The sequence below is a fragment of the Elaeis guineensis genome, chromosome 1 (assembly GCF_000442705.2).
Source record: "Elaeis guineensis isolate ETL-2024a chromosome 1, EG11, whole genome shotgun sequence".
In the NCBI taxonomy this organism is placed as follows: domain Eukaryota; kingdom Viridiplantae; phylum Streptophyta; class Magnoliopsida; order Arecales; family Arecaceae; genus Elaeis; species Elaeis guineensis.
This window is the reverse complement of record NC_025993.2, coordinates 155,201,729-155,215,455: the sequence shown is the minus strand read 5'-3', so window position 1 is coordinate 155,215,455 and position 13,727 is coordinate 155,201,729. Positions and strand designations below refer to the sequence as shown.

General features: G+C 35.1%; 1 protein-coding gene across 1 annotated transcript; it reads right to left on the bottom strand.

Annotated features, from left to right (window-relative positions):
- Nucleotides 1–1,429: 1,429 nt before the first annotated feature.
- LOC105039163 (LIM domain-containing protein WLIM1) lies at nt 1,430–11,645 on the bottom strand. The gene is made up of 5 exons (XM_010915199.2): nt 11,351–11,645; nt 8,123–8,219; nt 7,515–7,558; nt 7,312–7,401; nt 1,430–2,093 (listed from the first exon to the last, which is right to left on the bottom strand). The coding sequence occupies exons 1-5, from the start codon at nt 11,492–11,494 to the stop codon at nt 1,860–1,862; spliced, it is 609 nt and encodes a 202-aa protein (XP_010913501.1). The 5' UTR covers nt 11,495–11,645; the 3' UTR covers nt 1,430–1,859.
- Nucleotides 11,646–13,727: the final 2,082 nt, after the last annotated feature.

The window sequence follows — 13,727 nt, the reverse complement described above, 5'->3', positions numbered from 1 at the left end:
TTATGTAATAATGAGAATTTGCAATATGGGTTTGGGCTTTATACCAAACAGTCGACGAAGTTTGCATTGTCGAGTATTTTACCGGAGTTTGCTTTGCTAGATGAAGGAAGACTAAGCAAATCTCCTTCCTTGACTTCTCCATCATTCTTGAGCTTTTAGCTTCGATATTCCATAAGTAGAGTGGAGGTAAATAGTGTTAGAAGAGTGCAACATGGTGTTAGAAGAGAGCAACGTAATAAGTGGGACATTACAGTAGATTCCTTATTTTGAAACATTTGGAAAGCATAAGAAATGCCAACACCATCATTTTTTGAAGCCAAGAAGGGATTATTGGAGGATGCGATTAAGGCTTGGTAGTCACATGTATGAAGCTGGCTCCTTTTCTAGAAACTATGAAAAGCTTTATAGGAGGAAACTATACTAACTGTTAATCTCTATTAATCCCCTTGCTGTTAGTAGCCTCATTTTAGTTTACAATGATTTTTATCATTCTTTTCCCCGTTTACTTCCTCTCTCCCTTTTCTTTGTCCAAAAAAGTTCTTGTATTTATTTATTGAATGAACGAAGTTTTAATAAATCATCCTACCTTTTCCTAAAAACAAAATGCAATATAGAATTAAAATATATAATATATATTATATAATATCATCTTGTTGTTATGTTATGTAATCTATTATTACATTATAAAGTAAGAGAATCTAAATCCATCTAGATGAAATAGATAAAAATTAAATTAAATTTTTTTCTATATATACCTTCATAAATATTTAAATTTACATGAATACCTTCATAAAATTGCTATTATGTATATATCCTTATATTTTTTTTACATATCTACCCATTAAAATATTTTAGTCATTTGAATTTTAAACTGTTATTTTTTTGATAGTATTAGATAATGTGGTACACATGCAAAAATAAAGAAAAAAAGACATATATGCAAAATAAGTATCGTATGAGAATATATATATAAATATCAATTTGAAAAGGTATTGACACAAATTTGAATATTTAGGAGGATATATATACAAAATACACAAGATTAAAATCAATATGATAAAAACTCATAATACAGTAAAGATATTAAAAAAATATTATTATTATTATTATTTTACTTATGGAACTCAAATCACTGAAATCCCAACTATATGCCTACTTCCTACTTCCCATAATTTACTATTATATCATTCATTCACTTTGCCACATTAACTTCTGACAGTATCTGAAGAAACGCATCCATCAAATCAGCACCTATAATACAAAATGTTAATGAAAAAAAAATGCTACAGACACATCTAAACATCCGATTCAGCAAGATATCTTGCATTTTCTGTTCAAAAATTGGATTTATGAATTCAACAAATTGCTTTAGAGTGTTTACAAGCAATCCAATAATTTGATGCAGATATGCTCGTGGCCTAAAAGAAGCTGTCACAACATGATCATCAAATTAACTAAAAACAATTGTTGAAGAACAGATAATTTTGCAAAGCACACTTTCTCCAGAACAAATAACATGATTCCTGATCAAAAGGAAATTAACCAGAGTAATATTTGATACCCGAAACATGCAAGGCCCCCTCCTTGAGCAGATAACTGACGCACAACCATCACCCCCTTCAACCATGGAATACAACACAGCTTATTGGAAAAGAAGCTAAAACATGCCATATTTATTATTTCATCTCTCACAACTCAAAGATTATGCAATAAAGAGAAGCTTCTCAAGATATAAGAAACCCAAGGATCAAAATGTGGTAACCAAACTCAGTAGCTGCATGTAGTCAAACTCGTACCGCTGTCTCATTTCACAGGCACCCAAAAGGTGCGTAGCAAAATTATTGTCCACACGAGAATAGTCAACTAACACACTCTGCATTGTCATCTGGCACTGGATACTTGATAGGCACTTTAATGTTTTCATGCTTGTCTTGAAGCTGACTGAAATTTCCCTTAATCATGAAGAGCTGAGAGTGGTGGTGCTTGCAGTAAACTTTGCCCTCATGTGCGACATAATTAGATGGGCTGATCACACAACCTCCATGGCTACACTTGAAGCATGGTCTGTGGCATGAGGTGCCATCAACAGCTACCTGAAAATAGGGAGAGCATACCAAGTAAAATTTGCTGCAGATCCTAAGGATGCAGATATACACGTCACATATCGGTCATTTTATCAAAGCAAGATAGAAAAGCTCCCCTTCCCACCCCAACCAAAAAAAAAAAAAGAACAAAGAAAAAGAAAAAAAAAAAAAGAAAACCAAAATGGTCAATAAAACATGTGATGAATTTTCAGTTGTTACTGATGCCAGATGGCGCCTCACAACACACAAATTTCAACTGTATTCATAGCAGGGTACATAACCATCACATAAATCAACTGGTATTGGAAAGTTAACAGGAACACCTCAACAGACACATGCACATGCACGCACGCACACTAGGTAGAGCTTATCACAGCATTGACAAAACTTCTGAAAATATTTCTTGGATGATAAATAGATACTGACATGTAACTTGTAGTGAAAGGGATGATTTACCAGTTAACATGCCATTTGTTAGGAAAATGGATTCTAAGATAATCATGAAGTTGTTTCTTTAGTTTAGCTTATTTCCCCTAATTTTGTTCCGATGTATTTATAATTTTTAGTTACTTATACTTTTAGTATTTTACAATATACTCCGCAAAGATGGTTGCCTAAAGCCCCTTTCTGGCTAGGTTCTTTGCAATCTCCTTGTCATCTGCACACTTTGTCCACCTATGAAAGCACTAGATATATGGTCGAATACAAAGCAACATAATGTATTTCCTCTGAAAGAACTCCAAATAAATTAAAATAACACATTCTAAATATTAAAATTTACTATAAATGTTAATAGCAGTATAAAAGTTTCACCTGGAACTACGATTCAAGCTTGTTTTGAACATTCAAAGCACTTTTGAATATCCCCCCCAATAAAGCTTCTTTTCAATGAAAAATTAGTTAACAGTTCCAAATGAAGAGGATGAATTTCCTACATTAGATTTTCATGTATTGATACCCATAATTTCTGTGCTGCCGATGATAAGTGTTGGTGTGGTGAATGTAATTTAGTATGCTTAAAATGTTGGCTCCTGGTCAACATAAGCACAATACATGATACCATGGAAAAAACCTGAGACAACAAGATGGGATTACAAAAGGGGCAGGAAAGTCTTATCTTAACCACTTATGCCAGTGTAATTTATTAGACCTACCAATCAAGCAGAAAGGAGAAACGCTCTTCTACCAAGTTTGCAAAACAAAAGGGAAAATTATTACCCTATGTGGGTTCCACAATTGCATATCCCTTGAAAGTTCAATTATGATGCTTCAAAAGAATGATGTGATTTTACTGATATGAGAGTGTGAAGCCTCCACCAGCTGCAAGAATTCATATATTAACTAATTTATCTTACAAATGACAAATGTGATGATTGGAAAGATCATGTGCATGCAGGATAGATTAAAATACATATTACTACGTACAAGGTGAGGATCACGATATTTAAGTATTAAATTGAAAAGACACCACAAGGATCGTATATGGGACTTCATTACCATCTATCAAGGTGCCATGTGAGTAGAATGATTCAAGGACAAAGGTACTGGCATAGCAGGGACACCAAGATTATCAATGGATGGATGGGGTGAGCAGAACTGATACCGTCAAAAGCCAACACCATTAAAGAGAGGTGGTTCTTTTGGTCATTGGGGTGAAAGTTCAACTACATCTAGTAACTACTCTCAGTAACCAATTGCTTAGGAACATTACTATGACATCTGTACTGCCTTTGGATTGTATAACAGCTAGTTGACTAGGTTGTAGACAAGCTTGGCTGCCTGTTTTAGGGAGTCCTTGTTGTAACGGAACAATCTTTGAGGATGGGCATAATGGAAAAATGGCTAAAAAACCAGCAGAAAAGTTTAGAGTTACGTCAGATTCCTAACAAGACTTGAACTCATAAAGAACTGGCCTACAGTGACCAGCTACTACAGAACGTTGGAAGCTATTACTCAAAAGTATTGGACAGCATCTTTTCGTATAACGAAATCCTGATTTACTCATAGGTTATCTCAATAGAGTCAAGCAGCCAATATCTATTAGGATCTTCCTTAGGTGGAGCATTAAAATGAGTGTATTATATTATGTATGTGTAGAAACATTGGAGTATTGGACACACATTATACATGCAGTAGGGATCCAAATCTGTGACAGTACTAGAGATTAGATTTGTGGATTGTGAACTACAAGGTTGCAAATAGTTAGTTTCAAATAAAGCTCCTGATCTTTTATGTTAAAAGATTTGATACAGAATTTATTTTCGAATCCCAGAAAATATGGTCTTTCCAAACAGAATAGCATTTTTGTATAGGTTCCGACCCAGACCGGGTGGTTCAATGCAGTACGGCGTACATTGATCTGAAAATTTTCTATCAATACTTGCTATATATAAGAGACTACAAGATAGGTGACGTTCCTGTGTAATTAACTATGGGATATGAAGCACTGTGCTATTATCTAGTGGTGCTTAAATTGTAAGGCAGAATTAGAATCAATTGTTCATATGAAAATTGGTACTATGCATAATATTTTCGTAGAACATAAGAGAGATAATAATGACAATGCTACCATGATGTTAAGAGGAAAGAAGTGAATGTGTTCAAGGAAGCCTAGAAGAAAAATAAACTGAAAACAAAGCGATGCAAACTAGTAAATTTTAGTCATATGCAGCAAGATCTTGAAAAACCAAGAAGAGCTGAGATTAGATTCAAGTGGAAGCTAACATGAGTTGAAGAAATTTTGGATAATGTGTAGGGAAAGATAATAACAATGTCCACTATAGAAGTAGTTATGTCCTTGGATAGAAGCATTTTGTAGATCAGGATTGGGATGTGTTTAGATGTCATACAAAATAATGGTATTTGTGATTTTGTATATTTCGTTGAATTAGAAGTTATGATTCCATGCAGCTGGATGTTTGGTGGTGTAAAAAATTCAAAAAAGAAAATGTATTTGAACTTCTTTTGACAACCAAACACTTTGTAAAACTTTCCAACTATTAGAACCCAAATAAATCAAGGGAAGGGACAAAACAACAAATTGAAATTTAAAGACCTCAAATAGAATCCTCATTAAAAGCCACTTACAAGTAAATGGGAGAATATTTTATAGTTAAGTTAAATTCTTGCGATGCAAACTACCAACACTCTGTTGCTTGGTTCGCAACCGGAATCAGAATGGAAATTAGAATGACCAAATCCCCCAAAATATTGGGTTCATGATCGAAATCGAAATTGGAACGAAAATTTGAATCCATAGGGGAGAGTAAGAATTGAGTTTTAGGTAGATTGGGCCATTCCCATTCCATCCCAGAATCGAAATAGAATTCCCTCCAACCAAGCTGCTGAAATGGGAGTCACCCATTCTGATTTCCATTCCAGACCTTAATTTCCCCAACCAAGCAACCCCTTACAGTTGGTCAAGGGGCCCAAAAAAAATTGTACCAAAAAGAAAGGGGACCAACAAAATGAATGCAAATTGGAAGATGACAAACAAATCAATTTCAATAACATATATCAGCTTGCAATCATTATTATCAGTCTCAATAATTGGAGTATACAAGACAACCCATGAAACAGATTAGCATGCAAACTTATGATGCCACATATTGACCAAGGTTTTAAGTCCTATAGAGACAGGGGCGGCATCCCCATCATTAGATCTCGTTCCTATGAGAGAACGGACCAGGATGGAGGGCTGGGACGTCGAAACCCATCCATGCATAGAAAGAAAAGAAAAAAAGAAGAAGAAAAGAAAAAAAATGGAAGGAAGAAGAAGAAAAAGGAAAGAAAAAAAAAGGAAGGGAGAAGATAGAAAGGAATGAAAGAAGGAAGAAAGGAAAGAGAAAGAAAAAAAGAAAAGAAATACAGAAAGGAAGGAAGGGATAAGAAAAAGAAAGAAAGTAAAAAGGGAAAGAAAGAAAAAGAAAAAAAGGAAGGAAGAAAAAAAGAAACAAAGAAAGCGAAAAAAAGAAAGAAAAGAAGAGGATAGAGACGAAGGTACCTACCTCGACCGGGATGGCTGCTGGGATAGGGCAGGACAGCACTATGTCCGATTCCATGGCGAGACCAACACACCCCCATCCACAGGATTTAAAATCTTGATATTGACAATGTAATTAACTATGCAATATGCAAAAGCAAATTGAGCTGTACATGCTTATTTGCTCTCTGATCCATGTGAAGCATGTTAACCTCTTTCTAATTTAAGAGTTTCAATGTAAATGAAGTCATGAACTATACATGTTTGCAGCACCGGTAATCGTCTGTAACTTTTTCCAAACATATTCAACACATTGGGAACTGGATCTAACAATCCAATAAGATGTCTTAAATCATAATTCCCGTGTGATTTTTTTGAATATAGGTTATTACAAAAAAAAAAAAAAAAAAAATCCAAGACCAGCATTGAAAATTGTCCAGTTTACTGCCGGTCCTGATATTTTTTAGGCCTGGGGCCAAATAAAAAAAAAATTTATTAAAAATTAATATATTTTAAATATTAATTATTCATAGCAGATTGAAAGAGAAGGATTGAAGAGATTTACTTGATTTTTTGACGGATTTTGATCTGATTTTTGACATCCAAAATAAGGAAGAATCACCGATGGACAGCAGAATAGGATGAAAAGATCGGAGACGGAGGAGGCGGGGGAGAGGAGCTACAGATTGTGAGAGGGAGAAGACGTTTGGTTTATCCAAAAAAACCGTTGGGGTGCTGGGGCTCGGGAGAGGAAGAAGGCATTTGATTTACCCAGACAAAAAAAAAAAAAATAGGGGTCTGGGGCGGTCGCCCGCTTTGACCCGCCCCAGGGCCGGCCGTATTACTTATATCCCTTTCACAGCACCCGACTCCTAAAGTTAATTCCGTTTGACAAACCACTGAGATTATAAATTTTCAGCACTTTACAGCCCTCAGCCTAAGCATGTGGGAGAATGCAGGAATCTACAATAATCCATGGCTATCTCGACTTCACAATATATACAGGCTATATATTGTGAAGAGAGTGAAGAGAGAAAAAATGCACATACATGAAACCTATATGCCACCAGCAGATGCAACTCCATAGAGGAAATTGAAAAAAAAAATGTTTAAAAGAAAATTTATTGACAATTTCTTTTTAAAAGAAAGGAGTTCTAAATTCATTAAGAGTCTAGCAGAGAAGGACACATGAATGTAGCATATTTAATGTCCCATATATTATATAAATAAATAGATAATGCATACCTTCTCAATCGGGTAAACAGTTTTCTTGCAAACCACACACTTGTCCTGTGTCCCAACAAACATACTTGAAAATCTACTGTTAGCATTGCTCTGCAAAAGATAACCCATAACTTAATTCAAATGATACAATGGACAAACCCAAAAAGAATGTATAAGTGAAAAAGGGGACAAGCAGCCTGATTAAAATATATGTGGCAGAATACCTCATGACCACTAGATCGGTCCGCCCTAGCAGATCTCGGAGCATCTAGATTGGCAAAAGCACTGCTTAAGCTCTAAACATGTAATTGCATTGCAAAACTGAAAAGAAGGCTGCAAGCATAACTTTCCATTTTCCTATTTTCCAAGAATAGAAAACACAAACTTTGTTTCTACTATTTTAAATTTTCAAAAACAAAAATTTGTTTGCTGAAGTTGACTATTGTTATTTTTTTTGTAAACATAAAAGAAGAAAAAAGAATCAGCCCCTCTTCCAACCTTTAGTGGCAGCAGTGGTTTTGTTGGCGGTAGCAGCAGTGGCTGCAGTAGTGGTGGCGGTAACACAGCAGTGGCAGTGGTGGCAGTAAGGGTAGCAGCAAAGGCAGCAGCGGTGGCAACAACAGTAATGGTAGCGGACAGGGCACTGACTTCACTAAAGTAAGATTTTCCTTTTTTTTTTGTTTTTATTTTTTTCAGAAATAACAATATCAGTTTTTTAAAATAAGAAATAGAAATAGTAGATTCAAACATGTTATCTTTCTAGGTTTTTGTGTTTTTATTTCCAAAAACAGAAAACAGGAAATAAGAATCGCCAAACAAGGCCAAAAGCTACCTTCAAAACTTTTATCTAAGCTGCCAGTCATCTTAAAAAGTTGGTCATAATGGGGTTTGCAGTACAGAACGCCATCGATGGAGCTATAATTGCTGAGCTGCATCATTAAGCATCAAAAAGTTTCATTTAGTCCAATAGCATAAGATTACAGATGCCTATATCTATGTATCTATATGTATGTATCAGTACAGAACGCCATCGATGGAGCTATAATTGCTGAGCTGCATCATTAAGCATCAGAAAGTTTCATTTAGTCCAATAGCATAAGATTACAGATGCCTGTATGTATGTATGTATGTATGTATGCGTATTGTTTTCTTTGTACTCAAAACATGTCATGTACCTCTCATGAGATTGAAAGACATGAATATATTTACAAATATGTTATAGTTATGAGTAATTAAACTTCCCCTGAAACTTCAAATAATAGAACATCAAACCCCTGATAAAAACAGCAAATTGGACAATTGCCTCAGTGATTATAGTTACAGTATTTTGTGAACAAACAAATGAAACCCACTTATCTAAAGGGCCAAACTGATATATTTAAACCACCATGAAAGCATATCATTCAGTTGCTTTACTGTTCAATATTAATCACGCAAATGCAGTACAACCCTTTGTAGAATTCAATGAGCTGCCAATATGCCCAATTTGCTAGCTCGAGGCTACCCTTGTCAAAGAAAGATATCAATTGCTATCCTTTAAGCATGTCTTCTTGAATCCACTAATTTGTTCTTTCATAGTAAGGGATAATTATGCAATTCATAATGAGAAAATTAAGAAACAATGGCAGTTTCTTTTCCATGATGTAACTTTTGTCAAGCATCAAATAGCATGAACAAGAAAAAGAAACGAGATGGAAAGAAGTTATCTGGTGGCATAGACTCTTATTCTACATATTTATTATGTCTCGCTTTAACACTCTATCGAACATTTTAAGAACTATTTAAAGTGAATCTTCATCAATAAAAAAAATTATGAGAAACTCTACAACACTGTCCCAAGATAAGAGAGTCTCCCTGTTAAATCAGCATGTGTTAGTTAAAGCACTGTAAGGATGTCTTCCCCGCATGGAGTTTACTTGCAAATTCAAAAATGGTGAAATTTTATATTCATTAAATTTGCAACAAGTTACCCCCATATGCATGTAGCCAATAATCTAGGTCGATATTTGTTTTGAGAAAATATGATTATTTTTCCTTGTCCTGCTAGAACTAATATGTAGAAATGACAAATTTGCCAATGCACACATTAAGTATTTTCTTTTATACAAAGGAATGAGATTTAATCATCCTGAAACTGTCCTTTTCGCAACTGCATCTTGACCAGATCATAATAGGCACAACGACAATTTACTGTAATGTATAGAGTTCAATAGTAGGTCTATATATTGGTGGCCTAATTTTAGAATCCAGTCCTATAGAAAATTCACCATTTGGGGCCTAGTCCAGCAGCTTGGTCCCTTCTCCTCATGGAGAATGTCTGAGGTCCAACTAATGTGTTGCATATCTTTTTCTCAAGATTAAAAAAAAAAAAAAAAATTCACGCACTATATGCCTAGTATTTTTAACTTGCATCATTGCAGAGACCAGTGGAACTTGATATATGCCCCAAGTATGATCAAAATAATGATGATGAGTGCCTAAAACTTTGAATGGAAGGTCAAGGAAACAATGGAGTGGGTAGTGGAATGCTTAATGCAAAGCATAAAAGATTGGTTAAGATGGATAGTTATCTAGAGCTAGCAGGTTGTGAGGCCATGGCATGGTCAGAAGACCTATTGAACCCACCCAAATCAGTTGCTTGACCAATTAGACTGGAATAATCTATCTAGGACTCAAATTAGAGAACAACAACCACCGCCTCACTACCACCAAAGGCCCCATGCTATCCCCTCTTTCAAAAGAAGAATAATCTGTGAATGCTTGGTGGGGAACAAAAGCAATAGCACTGAGAAACAGGCACAACCATTATAAGATACTTTATATGCTGCATATAATTTCTGTAGGTCATATATTCTGTTTGCCTCATGTACCTTTCTCCATATGACCTGAGACTAATTGAGTGCAGACTAAACAAGGGATCAAAATCTGAATGCATGTTCATTGATGATTTGCTCCTAACAAAAAGTTCATAATCTCTTGGTTATGGATAACTATCCTTGTAACCTATTAATAACTGCTAAGCAAATATTGTTTTTTTTTTTTGGCCTGTGCAAGAAAAGGAGGAAATTCATCAATTGCAGCTCTGTAAGATACTCATCAACATTGGCTCCCTTTATAATGTAAAACAAATCGGAAATTAAATGAGTGACTATTTGATTATTTCCTTCAAGCAACTATTAGCATGACAGGGATTGAATAATGGAGAACAAAATTGCCCATGAAAATTGCAAAAAGGACACTTGCCTTTTTTTCTTTTTCTTTGTACTCTTACTAGCAATTCTATAAAGCTTCTCACAGCATCACCTAAATTACCAAACCAATTTAAACATTCAAGCATGTCTGCCAATTTGTCAGCTTTCTTTCACAAATTCGCTCATAAATTTCCCATGGAATTTAAGTGAAGATTTTTCTAAAAAATAATGCTTGGAAACAAGAGAAGGGATTGAATTTGTCGAGTAGAGATCCAACTGAAACAAGGGGGAAAGATCCATGATAAATAGCATATAAGAGCAACCGGTTTCCCCAAACAATTAAAGAAAGGCGCAATCCAACTGCAGCAAACAAGAGAAAGCAAGACATGATTAGATAGTTATCAAGAAACATAGTAAAAACTAGATAAATCAACAAAAAAGAGTTAAGTCAAATAAACAAAAGTAAACAAACAATCAACTACAGCATCCGTGAGAGCTCCATTGTCTCCAATCTAATACACAACGGCGCATACATCTCCTATCAGATCCCTTCTTTGAGAACAGGATCAGAAAGGGAAAAGGGAGAAATTCTAACACCATGAGAAAAAGAAATAGATCAAAACCAAACAAGACGAAGAAAGGGGGGAGCAAAGAAGATTAGATGATCATCAAGAGTCCACTTAAACTAAACCAGTCCAGCAATCACTGCACCATTTAGAACTCAAGTAGACCATCTTAAAGAAAAGAAAACGTTTGACAATACTAGAAGCCAAGTGGCAGACCGGCAGGAGATCAGAAGAAAAACCAGGAAGACCAAAGCAGGCTATAAAGATAGCGGAAAAGTGAAGAAAAAGGGAGGAATGAATTACCCTGAGGGTTCCCTTGCAGTGGTGGCAACGGAAGCAGGCCTTGTGATAGATCCTGCCGTCGGCGGTGAGCTGATCCACCAAGTATACCGTCTTCTCGCACGCCTTGCACTTCTGGGTCGTCCTTCCAAACGCCCCCGACGCCATCTCTCTCCTTCCCTTAACTCCTCTTCAAAAGATAATACGAAAAGCCAGAGAGAGAGAGTGTTTGTGGTTCGCGGAGGAAGATGAAGGAAGAAGAAGGGAACGGGGGGAGGAGGAGGCGAGGCGGCTATTCTTTTGTTTGTCAGAAAAAGAAACAGCTCGGCAAGGCGGTCCGAAAAATAACGGCAGCATGCGAGAGTTGGTGGTGGCGGTACGTTGGTTTTCGCAAAGCAAGTGTTCCCGACCAGATTGTAAATTTGTAATCACAGATGCTTTGACTGGTTCGCCGTGCAGCCCACAATTATTTTTTTATTAATTATATTTAAAATTAGATGGTCCGTTTGCACCAAATTTTTAATTTATTATATGACAGTGTTAATGGTATCATTATAAATATATTTCGGTACTGTTAAAGTTTATTGTTCCATAAGCAATATATTTTAATGATCTCAACATTATTTTGTTCATTCATTATTAAAATTCATCGTCAAATATGTAATAAAAATTTAATTATTAAAATCATCTAATATTATAATTAGAGTTGATCATGAGTTAAATTTCAAATCTAAATTTTATTTATTTTTAATTAAATTTTGAATTGAATTTATATAAAATTTGACATCCTTTTGGATCAAATCCAGTTCATAATCAGATCTAAAATTTATAACGTACAGAAGGAAAAAAAAAATTTGACATACTCTGAGCCAAATCCAGCTCAAGATCAGATTTAAAATTTATAATATATTGAAGAAAAGAAAAAATCTTACTTGCACATTCGTTAGAGTCAGTATTAATGATGAGAATTCTTGTACAGAGACTGAGCTTTAGTGGAGTTCTCCATTATTACGTAGGCAACGGTATTAATAACGGATATATTAACAATTAGAGTTATAAACCGGTCATAATTTAAGTTCATTATTTAATATATAATAAAAAAATATTTATTTAAATTTTTTATTTATTATAATTTATTATTTTATTATATTATATTTTAGGAATACTTAACCAGAGAGGAAAAAAATCATACTCCGACACTCCGTGCATCGTCTGGGGTTACGTGCGTTCCTCTGTTTTTTTTGGGGGGAAGGATGGTCGGTAAAGTTTTTAGGTTTAGGATGGTCCAAAAGGAAAAGCGGCTTGCCATTACAAGGTGTCGGTGCTGCATGGGCCCGCATAAACTACCCGGGAATGCTGCACCCTATTTTGTCCCCATGATGAACTAGCTCTATGATAAGGCTTTGTACATTCACATATATGTACACTCTCAGCACATTGAGTGATATATGATACAACATATTGACCATGGAAGGTATCTGTGAGGTTACATTATTGATGGAAGGTTACCGTTGACGTAATAATTAATGAGCACCCTATCACACGAGATAGCTTCTTTAGGGAAGTGTTGATCTGCAGGTTCTACCTCTCTAGGATGCCTTTGTGGTGCTGGAGTTGTCTTCCTACGACAAGGATTTGAGTAGCTCAGGACCATTGGTGCAATATCACAGGCTTTAAACTAAAGATTAATAGTTATAAAGTCACTGACTTGGAAGATTAGTGGGAAGGAAGAGGCCATGACTGCCTTTCTCCCCGTTAAAGCCCTCGAGAAATAACGGGAAGCCTAAGCTACATTATGCCGATGCGAAAAATTTAAAATAGCCTTATGATCTCCATTTGATAGACAAGTCTTCTTGGAACATCCTATTCCTAAAATTGGACGATGATGCTACACCCCATCCTTAAATAAGGATAAAAAAAATACTAAATTATAGCTAAGCTGATAATCGGCTCACATTTAACTCAATCAACTTCTCAATCTACTATCACAAGCATTTCAAAATAACTTATCACTTCTCAAAATCAAATCAGAATTTCATTCATCTCACTATCCTCTGTACAAACTAGTCAATATAATATACATTTAACATTTACTGATTTTTTACAGCTTAAACACTTATAATATATTTTAAAATATATTCTTTCTATAAGCTAATATGAACAGTCTTTACTAGTATGAGTACTATTAATACAACTTCTATGCTGAGCTACAGTATTTTAATCTGTTAAAAAAAAATAATATAATGAGACTAGAGTCCCAATGAGTGAGTAATCCATCTAATAATGAGGAAAAAAAAAGAGAAAAGTATAACTTATATACTCATAATGTCATATATCGTGCACAGCTAGAATAAACTAATACACTCCCAACACCTTTTTGCTGTGATGCTCGTAATAACTT